This window comes from Lissotriton vulgaris, chromosome 5 (assembly GCF_964263255.1).
Source record: "Lissotriton vulgaris chromosome 5, aLisVul1.2, whole genome shotgun sequence".
In the NCBI taxonomy this organism is placed as follows: domain Eukaryota; kingdom Metazoa; phylum Chordata; class Amphibia; order Caudata; family Salamandridae; genus Lissotriton; species Lissotriton vulgaris.
Genome location: NC_141693.1, coordinates 246,081,765 through 246,092,518, shown reverse-complemented (window position 1 = coordinate 246,092,518; position 10,754 = coordinate 246,081,765). Strand labels below are relative to the sequence as shown.

Here is a 10,754-nt window from a genome sequence, read left to right as displayed (position 1 = left end):
AAAACACAGAATGTCCTTTAATTTGGCTTCACATGCAAGCTCTAAAAGAAAAAAGAAATATGAGTCAAACTATTAAAATTGTGATTACTGCAACAATTGTGATTTTTTTATTTCATCTGCTAAATGAATATTTCAGTAATGGTTGATATGTGAATAATAAAACCCCTGCTGATTTGCTGTGCTTCATTTCACAAAAAACTCCTCCAATCAAGATGATCTGTTGTTAACAACAGATAACACTTTGAGATCTGGTGTGAGAGTATGTTACCATTTCCACATTCCTGCTCGCCTTACTCTCCCTTTAATAGAAGTCTTCCCATTGTTCAACATGGAGTAAGCATAGGTATTCCATGCTGCTAGACGTGCATCTGACACTATCTGAGTCTTCACACACACAAACCACTGTTTATATAAACAACTGCTACAAGCCAATAACCTTATCCTAAAGGCTTTGGGCTGGAGGTAGATGCCATCTCCCCTGTGAAAAGGCTTTACTCTGTCAGAGACCCACACAGCAGACCCGACCATGCTCTATATTGATTTGTGTTACTTTTCCTTGATGCAGTACATGTAGCTTCATTCTAATGGGGTAGCTAACATTTTACTGCCAGGACACTACAATTAAGCCTGAACAACATTAATAATAGACATATCGTGCAAAATGAAGATTGAAATAAAGCAGGCATAGAGTTTACAATTTTGGATGCATTATCCTTTAGTTCTTATTATAGATTTTACTCGGTACAAATAAAACGGGTTGGTCTGTTCCTCCTTAACTGTCTTTCCCTACAATATCTTTCGGAAGTCTTTGACACCATGTTTGCCATAATAGGCTGGTTTAAATTATAGTTTCAACAGATGTGTCTCATCAATAGTTGAGCTGTAACATAATGAAAGAATTTCACTTGCCTTCACAATCTTGGAGGTAATCTCTCCAGTAACCAATGATATGTTCTTCCTGTAACCGGTGGTTACTGCCAGATGAACTGAATTGAATGTTAAACATTCCATTTATGATATTAGTGGTGATTTCGTGTTCCACCCAAATGAATGCCTCTTCAAAAAGTTGTTTATGAATTTCCATGGCCTGAAGTACTCCCAGAGTTTTTAACCCCTCCTTTAATCTGCAATAAAGAATAAAGAATACCTAATCATAAATAGTGAAACTATTGGTCAAATTATAATGTAAAAGTTATTATAAAATTAAGGTATGTCTATGACACATCTAAAAATCCTTCAGTGCCCTATGTTCGAGCTTCAGTCTAAATAGAAATATTTGAAGCTAGTGGTTGGAGAGCACTGACAAAGGCAAATTCTCTTTCTCCTGTGGTCTTGTGATGATTGCCTAGCAGCAAAGTAGCACATGACCTGCAGCTTTTTTTTAAAAAAAGTAACCAAACCCAGCATGCAGATTAGTAGAGGACAAACCGTTGATTTACAGATCTTTTTGGCAGCCAATTTTCGACTTCAAACTGTGGACCCTTTGGAGTGTGTGAATAGGACCTTAGAAACTGTGCTTGGACTTTTAGCAAGACCTGGCCAACCCTGCATAATACATTGTTATTTTATGCATTAGATGAAAAGACCACCTGGTTTTCAGTCGTAAAATGGTGAATCATCTTACATTGATTCAGTATTTTTGAAGTGACGCCTACAATACATTCCTTCCAAATATCAAATTTGTATGGAGTCAGAAACCCATTTGAGGAATTTTTACAGACTGTTTTAATCCCTGGCCTTCGTTCTGCTGACAAGTGATAGTTAGTCACCCTGTCTACTGCTGGAAGGGGGACAAGTAGAAAATACCTCAGATGCAGGCTGCCTATGTCCGACCCTGGTAAGATGGCGCCCTGTGGCTGAGTAATGTAGAGGGCTCTCTGAGGCAGTCTGCAGGGGAGAGCCTGTTGATCATTAAAGGCGCTTGGTGGATTGAGGGGACAGATATTTAGCATGGCTGGGATCAGCAGTGACCTGAATTGGCTGAGCAAAGATATTGTGATGAGGCAAGGCAGCATGGCGCAGTGATTGCCCTGAATTAAATCTACAAATTTGTGCCTGGCTGATGATCCCCTGTAAACAGAACATACACATTTTAATGAGGATATCAGCTTCTGGTGCTGGAGCAAGGGTTTCCCCGTAAACACAAGTGCAGACTGGGGTCCGTTTTGTACACTGAACTCCCTGAGATTGCCGGACCGACAGGGGATAGCTAATCAGTGGAGAGTTAACACAGCGGTATTCGAATATAGAACCTCTTGCAAATAAGGAGCTTAAAATGCAAAAGGCTCCTGGGGCCAACTGCATTACAAGTGATTTCTTTAAGACACACCCACCGGTGTTGGTACCAGACTTCACAACCTTATTTAATAGTATCCCACAAAATAGCAAACTTTCAATAACAATGAGTGAAGCCCTACTTACAGTAACACCTAAACCAAAGAAATCTCACCAGCTCTGCTTCCTACAGACTGACACCCTTGTTAAATCTTGATGTTAAATTTTGCTCTGGAATTACAGCAGTAAAGCTGAATAGCTCTGTTTCACAGCACAGTCAGGATTTGTCTAATTAAGAGACATATGATAACAGCTGGTGGAAAAGGTCAACATAAATAAGATCCTGGTCATATAGTGGCCTTGGACACGAGAAAGCTTTCGACTGGGTGGACTGGGTCTTCCTCACGAGGACTATAGAGAGGTTTGATCAAAGATTTATAGCATTGGTTTGGCTGAATTGCAATAATCCTATGTCCCAAATCCTAGTGAATTGCAGAAGAAAGAGAGGGTACCAATGGGTCGAGACAAGGAAGGGCTACCCACTCTCACTGCTTCTTTATGCTCTAAGCATACAACCCTGTGAAGCACATTAGGGCCGACCAGGAGGTTGGAAGCATAACCTTTGGGCGGGAGATTCATAAAGCATTCTTGTTCGCTGATGATGTCCTCTAATCATTTACTGATCCCTCAAGATTTTTCCCTTGAATTCAACACCTTCTTACTCGCTTTGAGGGAGTATAAGGCTTCATTGTAAACACAGCAAAGTCAAGAATTTTCAGGCTTACACTATCTTGGGGCAAGGTTGAGTAACTAGCACTAAACACCCAGTACCAATGGACAAATAAGGCACATACCTGGGTGTTATATTAACTCCTAAGATTGAGCACCTTTACAAAGCTAACTTTCCACCACTTCTTCAGGTTATATGAGAGGACTGTCGGAGGTGGTCCTCTCTGTACCTATCTTCATTGTGGAGGCTCAATTCCATTAAGATAAACTTAGTTTCTCTAGTCCTCTATCTTTTCCAGGCACATGCTATAATGGTCTACAGGAAACTGTTGGCATCCCTTAATCAGTTGAATAGTTGTTTTATTGGGCAGGCAGAGAGGGCTACACTCTCTGATAAACAGGCATAAATATACATGACTACCAAACCATGGGGGGCGACTTGCCCTACCCGGACTTGCCCATATACCACAGAGTAGCCCAAATGAGGGCGATAGTAAAGTGGTTGCTCTGACAAACACAGATGCCGAGAAGCATTGGTCACATATGGAAAGGGTGGTGATAGGATGCTACATTTGGGACCTGTTCTGGAGGTCAAAATCTGAATGCATATTTAAGCAACCCCCCCCCACAAAGGCAACTTTCATAGTCTAGACATGGTTATTAAGAAATCTGCATTGACATCATTCCCCTCTCCACCCACGCCATTGATTTGAATACATCATTTAAACGGGCAATAGATCCAGGTCCCTTTATTAACCTGTAGGAGGGAGGGCTACCATACTATCTGTTAGGTTTCAGGGAAAAGAGATACGTTTACTGTTGGAGCCTGCAATAGTAAATTTCTTGTAAGTGTATAAGATTCACTCAATGATCTAATTGGTCTCTCCAACCCTGAACAAATTAGCAGCTTCCAGAGATTTAAAGATCTCCTTTCAGTTGAGATGTTTGTGCAGGAGGGACTAGGGTTAGGATCACCTTTCTAAATAGTATGCTACTCACCTCAGTCCCAACTCATACTCTGCAAGAATTTTAAGATAACATTGAGGGCCTTAGTTAGATGGTACTGCTCCGGTCTACGCAATGGTGTAATTCCCAAAAAATCTTGCACACGCTAGCAGGAAGGGAAGCTCATTATCAGGTGATATTTGATTGAGATCTATATCCTACTCAGTTTAAAAAATAGGCCAACACTCTTTGTTGGCAGTTTGTGGATTATTATGAGGCTTTAAACACATATGGTGATAAAGTCCTCATGTCACCCTTTTCTGGAAATCATTACAGAATTTAAAGTGATACTTGGATATACCAGGTTTTGCTTTGTTGGGACTATGATGTAACTTGTTAAAATATCAAACATTTACTGAACAATTGAATATGTGGAATAGTTTGGGGTCAGTTAAAACAAGGTGGCGGATCAGAATGAAGTTGACCCTCCACCCGTGTTAATGTGATATCTCAGACTATTCGGACAACTGTGAGACTGTTCAATGTCCTGGTGGATACATTTAGAAACGTTGAGGAAATGTGTGGCCTGCTAATCAAGTTTTTAATCATGGGGCTGCCATTACTTTTCTATCCCATACACATGCAAGCCCTGAATCTGTTACATTTTTAGAACTCTTTTTCGGATGCCAAGACTTGAATATGAGAAGTCCAATACCTCTGATGTTCTGCTGTGTATGCTGTTGCCCATTATGACTATGAAAAGAAGGTAGTTGTTGCGTAATTTCTTTTGCAATTTCTATTTGGGGAAGTTGGGGAGGTGGGAAGGCCTTTCTTTTTTTATTTCTTACTGTTTGTTTTCTTTATTTTGATTTGTGCTGCGTGGGCTGAACATATGGGATTGTTAGGATTCCTCTAATTTTGGTTAGCCTTCTATTTGTGCCCTCTGGAGGAAGGACTGCACAAGTTATATTGTAAAATGCCAATAAAAAACTGAAACAAAGTAAATGTAAAATATATTTGAAACCCATGATGTGCTTGATTTCACAATCTGTGTTTGGGACATTTCTGACAGTGTGAATATGTATGATGCCATTAGGATGGACAGTGATTTATAGTAATTACTTTTTAAAAATGGACATGCATGTATTGCAAAGTCAAAATGATATTGTTTTATAATGCATATGCATATAAATATCACTGTACCTAACTAGTGAAGGAACAGTCCTCCCCACAATGTACCAATTGATGATATCTTCCAATAGTTCTTTTTTGTCATTCAGAGATTTTAATGGACGGAAGCAACCTGCCACACTTAGAATTGTGCTGTGTTTTTGAATCAGTCCTTGAAGAGTTTCAAGAGATGAAGCATCCTCAATCTATGGAAAAATTAAGATTGTTATATTTTGATTAAACAGTAACAAAAAATATGGCCATCTGCTAAATAAACATATTTGTTCAGTAAGTTGAATGTTTACAAAAGTTTAACAGTCAATGGACTAAAACAGTATCAACTGCTACAGTAGTTAATGGTACTGTAGTTTTACACTAGCTACACTCTCTCGCTGAATGGAACACCAACTGGGAAAGATTGTAAGAGAATTAGACAAAGATGACTAGCACAATGGCCTAATGTACCTGAATGTGTTTGGCAGTAGGTTTTTTTTAGTTCAATTGCAAAATTCCACACTGAGTGTATTAATCCTGAATACAGATATATAGGTCCTCTCCTATATCACATTGTTTGCAGAAACATGGTCCGGATGGCCCCTTCTATTATGTTATTAGTCAGTGTTGAAAATTGTAGCAATTCCAGGGAAGTCTCATGGAAGTGGTAGATGGTATGACTCTAGTTATGTGCCTGAAACTTTGTCTTCTTGTAATGTGAAGACTCTGACATATCAAGAACATATCACATACTTTTGATTTGGTGGTATCACCAAGAAATATAGATCAACATCGGGTTAACAGTAGGACGTTCTTGATTGATTACTGATGCAAGAATGTGGATTTGTGTATGGCAGTTGAGAGAGTAGCAAATACGTAGAGGTTGCTCTGGAAACTTTAAAAAAGTGTGGAGGACCGGGAATAGACATTCAGGATTGACCCAATTCCAAATAGATGAGTGTCATTTCTTTTCATATTCGTTTATAGTACATATGGCAATTATACATAAATCTAAGGTACATGAATATCTATTAACCCCAACATTAAACGCAAATGATTTGCATGTTTTTGACTAATAGACCCACAACTATGTGAAAACAAAATAATAAATATTGATAAACATTCATCAGCACAAATGTTTACTATATATTGCTTACCTCTTGCAACATGTCTCGTGTATCCGGATCTACCACATCTACCAAACTGCAATTCACATTTTTTGCATCAGAAACTAAACATTGATACAAAACAGGCGACACAAAATTTGGAGCAGTACCCCCGTGAACTAGGGAAACGGCCAGGGCTTGCCCAGCAAGGTAATAGTCATCATTTCGCATACCTTAAACAAGAAAAAATTAATTAAATGTATTGCGTTCTGCTTATCTATAAAACATTTATTATATATCTCTGAAACTAAATTTATTGCATAAAATCTAGAAAACATTATCCAAGAATCCACAGCCTGATTCACGAAGGTACACGTGCAGTAAAGTCAAGCATGCAGAGTTTCAGCATTTGTGGCGGAGCCTTTACACACGGGGCTTAATCATTGTACTTGGGACATAGTCTCCGTACTCAGTGCAGAATCTCCACACTGAAGTTCAAAACACCCGACTCACAACAGTAACTTTATAAATCAGGACCCCAGTTCAAGACTCCACACTCTTAACAGTAACTTTATAAATCAGGACCCCAATGTATTTTTGAGAGAACAAGAGTTTTAGACGGATGGCCTGATTACAAGTTTACCTGTTACTTTAGGCACCTGATAAATAATTTTACCATAGGGTACATTAAATATTGGTTGTGATAAATAACACTTATTACTAGTTTGAGGAGAATAGCATGCAGATCTTGGTGTTTAAAACACCAAAATCTGCATGGTATAGTAAATACCCTTTCGACAGGTTTTGCATGATAAAATTTAACGACAGTTGAGGTTATTTTTTATATCCAGTAATGATCAAATGCAAGATCCTGAAGAAAGACCGCTCCACCCGCCCCACTCGCCAGCATCCACAAAAGCTCCCTCTGCATGACAACCACTGACTCGGACGATGCCTCGCCCACATAGAACACATCCACTTCCAGACCAACCCCAAAACGAACCTCAGCGGAACCGTCGCCTACAGACTGCCTGGCCCCATGTTCCATTCACCAATGTCATTGCTAACCCCATCACATCCCACGCACTCGCCTCCACAGACTACATTCTACTTGGAGAACTAAACTTCCACCTGAATAACCACCACAACCCCAACACCACTGTGCTCCTAGAGAACCTCAGCAACATAGGACTGCAGCAACTTATCTCTGCCCCCACTCACACAACAGGACACACACTTGACCCTGTCTTCGCAGGAGGAAATAGCATCTTCCTCTGTCACATCATGGAACTGCTCTGGGCTGACCACCATTGCATCCACTTCTCCTTTAGAAAACGCACCATACACAAGCACACGCATCGCCTCCCATGCACAATCTGCAACCTCCACCAATTGATCGTCAACTGAACCAACACACTCGCTCCCCTCCAGAAGACTACAAGACGACACAACAAGAAAGCAAACTTGTTCACCACAGCACTCCAAGAATCCAAGCATGCCTGCTGTCGACTGGAAAAGACACGGAAAAACAGCAAAATTCCAGAAACACGCATCCCCTACAAAACAGCCACCACGGCATACCACAAACTCATCAAATCCACAAAGAAGAATTTCCTCAAAGACAGAATACTCTCCAACACCCACAACTCCAAGGACCTCTTCTCCATCATACAGGAATTTGACAAGCCCAACAGCGAAACAGACGCCCCTCACTCCCAAGACCTCTGCAATAGACTCAGATCCTTCTTTCATCTCAAGATCAAGACGCTCTATTACAACTTGGACGACCAAGACCTCTGCACTGCCTCAACCCCCACCCCCAGCAATGTCACCCAACAGACCCCTGCCCGACACACATCTTACTCAGGGCTGCCACAGCCATCGCATCCGAGCTACATTGAACCATCAACTGCTCCATTGTGACCGTCACATTCCTCGACAACTGGAACACCTAAGTCAACCCCCTCCAAATTAAATCCTCGCAGACCCGGCGGACCGCAAGAACTTCATGCCCATCTTGCTGCTTCCTTTCGCAGCCAAGGTCATCGGAAAGGCCACCAGCACCCAGCTAACATACTTCATTGAAGCCAACAACATAAAAGACATCTCCCATTCCGGATTCTGCAGCAACCACAGCGCCAAGACCACCCTCCTCGCCGCCACAGATGACATCCGCGCACTCCTTGACCAGGGCCAAACGGAAGCCCTCATCCTCCTGGACCTATCAGCAGCCATCGACTCTGTCTCCCACCGCACACTAAACCACCAGACTCCACGACGCCAGCATCCAAGGAAAAGCCTTAGACTGAATCCGCTCATTCCTCATGGACAGAACACAGAGAATAAGACTTCTTTATTTCCTATCACAACCAACAGAGACCAGATGCGGAGTACCCCAAGGATCCGGCCTCAGCCCCACCATCTTCAAAGTCTACATGGCGCCCCTTGCAGGCATCATCAGAAACCATGGGTTCAACATCGTTCCGCTACGCATTCGACACCCAACCCATTCTCTCCCTCACCAAGGAACCCGACATCACCAGGCACAACTTCCAATAAGGGATGAAAGCTGGCAAAGTTAAATTCCTTGGAGGATGATTGTTGGGGACCTGAAGTAATAACCCAGATTAAATGTCTCCACCTCGTGCTTATATATGTAGTACCTGATTAAAAGGTACAACTCATTCCTGCCCAAAGAGATTCACAACATGGTGTTTAACCAGGATTAGAATATTACATACAATTTTGGGACCTTCCAGATGTTTCTTTCTTTTAGCTGCAACATATTCCGAACTTTACCATAATTAAGGTGCTGTACCCAAAAAGTTCTGCTTTCTCAAACCTCCTAGAAGATGTCTTGATGGGCTCCAGTGGAGGAAAGTGTCTATTCTGAGAACTTGTTTTTTAAGATCAGCATCTACAATGGACTGGAATTTCTATGCACAACAAAAACTCCTACCTTTATGACCCGGCCAGTGTCTCAAGTCCCATGTATCAAACTAATTCACGCAGTGGGTTATTGCCTTTGATATATGGGCCTATGTTTCCAAATATGCAGGATGCATCTGTACAGTTTGGGTGTTTAATTCATACACACTGCTGCCCCTGAGCATCAACTAAGATTACCTAATGCAGAATCTCTAAAGTTAGCCATTATTTGAAGTACTTGTCAGAGACATTTTCTCTCAATTGATAACAGTAACTACTGCAGGAAAACCTTAGCCCCTCATTTAATACAAAGTAAACATAAAATATATAATGGAGTACATGCTAGCAAGTTTGTTTTACAGGCTGCAAGGGATATATTCAGTGGGTGGAATTTAAATCAGTCTGCTCTTGCTGCATAAATGAATAGTATAGTTCAGTATTCCTTTCGCTATTCCCCTTTTAGTAAAAATTCTTTGAGAATGCCTGATCAGTGGTATCAAACAAACTTTGAAGAAGTCAGTAAGTAATATATTATAAATATTATTTACACTTTTAATAATTATTATTTCGCTCCTCTAGAATTCGAGCAGTTTAGAAAGGTTGGAATATAATAAATGTAAGGTACCTTGGGCATCACAACTGAGTGTCTTCCTGTTTTCGAGTCCCTCGAAGAGTTTGCTGTGCTGTAAATGATGCATTAACAATCGCAAAAATTCTCGTGTTGGGCCGCCAAAATCAACAGCTCCTTCAGAGTTACCAGAGGAATCAGTAAACATAACAGATATACGGTTGGTTGCTTTATAAGTTTTGCGAAGGAACGCACGACGTGCTCCATCCCAAATGTTTCGCCGATTTATGTTGAACTTGCATGTCTTTTCAGAGTCAATTTGTAAAGCAAGGTTTGATAGTAGATCCTTCAACGTTATATCATCGCTCTCACTGAAATACAGGAAATAAATAAAGCTAAGCTATCAAATGTATTAGTTAAAAATTAAACGTATAAATCAGAATTAAAACTTATAAAATCACCTTTCGTGCGCCTCATTTTGTTCAGCAATATTGATACTTGAGGTATCAAACTCTTCATCATCAGGAATGTGCACATTATCAACCAACAGTTCAGTGTAACATCTAAAACAGTAAGAATATTGTCAACTATTACTATGTTAAAAAAACAATCGAAGTATCATCCTATGCCTTCCTGTTACAAGTCACCTTTATACATGACTTATAGGGCAACATGTATGAAAGTAAGAAATAGCCATTTGCCAATTGCGATTCCCTGTGAATCACAATTTGGAAATCGCTATTCCTAATATATGGAAGTCTTCTGAGTTTAATTACTGATTTGAGTGGGTTGAGGTAGGTCACAATTTGAAACCCATTAGGAATCGTAGTCATCACAGGGATGGTGGCCTGTTGGGGTCAGCAGATAACCATGTCTGTGATTGCATTTAAATAAAGAAACTATTGTTTTTTTCTAAATGCAGCCCATTTTCCTTAAAGGAAACCATGACGAGTTTAAAAAAGAAATACATGAAACTTGGAAGTTTCAGTTTTTAAGAGCAGGCCAGTGGCCCCTTGAATATTTTTCAACCATTCTCAGAG

General features: G+C 40.5%; 1 protein-coding gene across 1 annotated transcript; it reads right to left on the bottom strand.

The window, feature by feature from the left end:
* Positions 1-901: 901 nt before the first annotated feature.
* On the bottom strand, positions 902-10,277 carry LOC147710600 (G2/M phase-specific E3 ubiquitin-protein ligase-like). Its single transcript, XM_086920033.1, has 5 exons — positions 10,176-10,277; positions 9,772-10,085; positions 6,270-6,451; positions 5,152-5,324; positions 902-1,124 (listed from the first exon to the last, which is right to left on the bottom strand). The coding sequence occupies exons 2-5, from the start codon at positions 9,920-9,922 to the stop codon at positions 902-904; spliced, it is 729 nt and encodes a 242-aa protein (XP_086776159.1). The 5' UTR covers positions 9,923-10,085; positions 10,176-10,277.
* Between the last annotated feature and the right edge of the window lie 477 nt (positions 10,278-10,754).

Bases quoted from the DNA above. Each gene is read 5' to 3' on its own strand.
- LOC147710600 (XM_086920033.1), bottom strand. From the start codon at position 9,922: ATGTTTACTGATTCCTCTGGTAACTCTGAAGGAGCTGTTGATTTTGGC. The intron at 5,325-6,269 runs GTAAGCAATATA...ATTTTTCCATAG, and splicing joins CACGAGACATGTTGCAAGAG to ATTGAGGATGCTTCATCTCT. The intron at 1,125-5,151 runs GTACAGTGATAT...TCTTTATTGCAG, and splicing joins ACTGTTCCTTCACTAGTTAG to ATTAAAGGAGGGGTTAAAAA.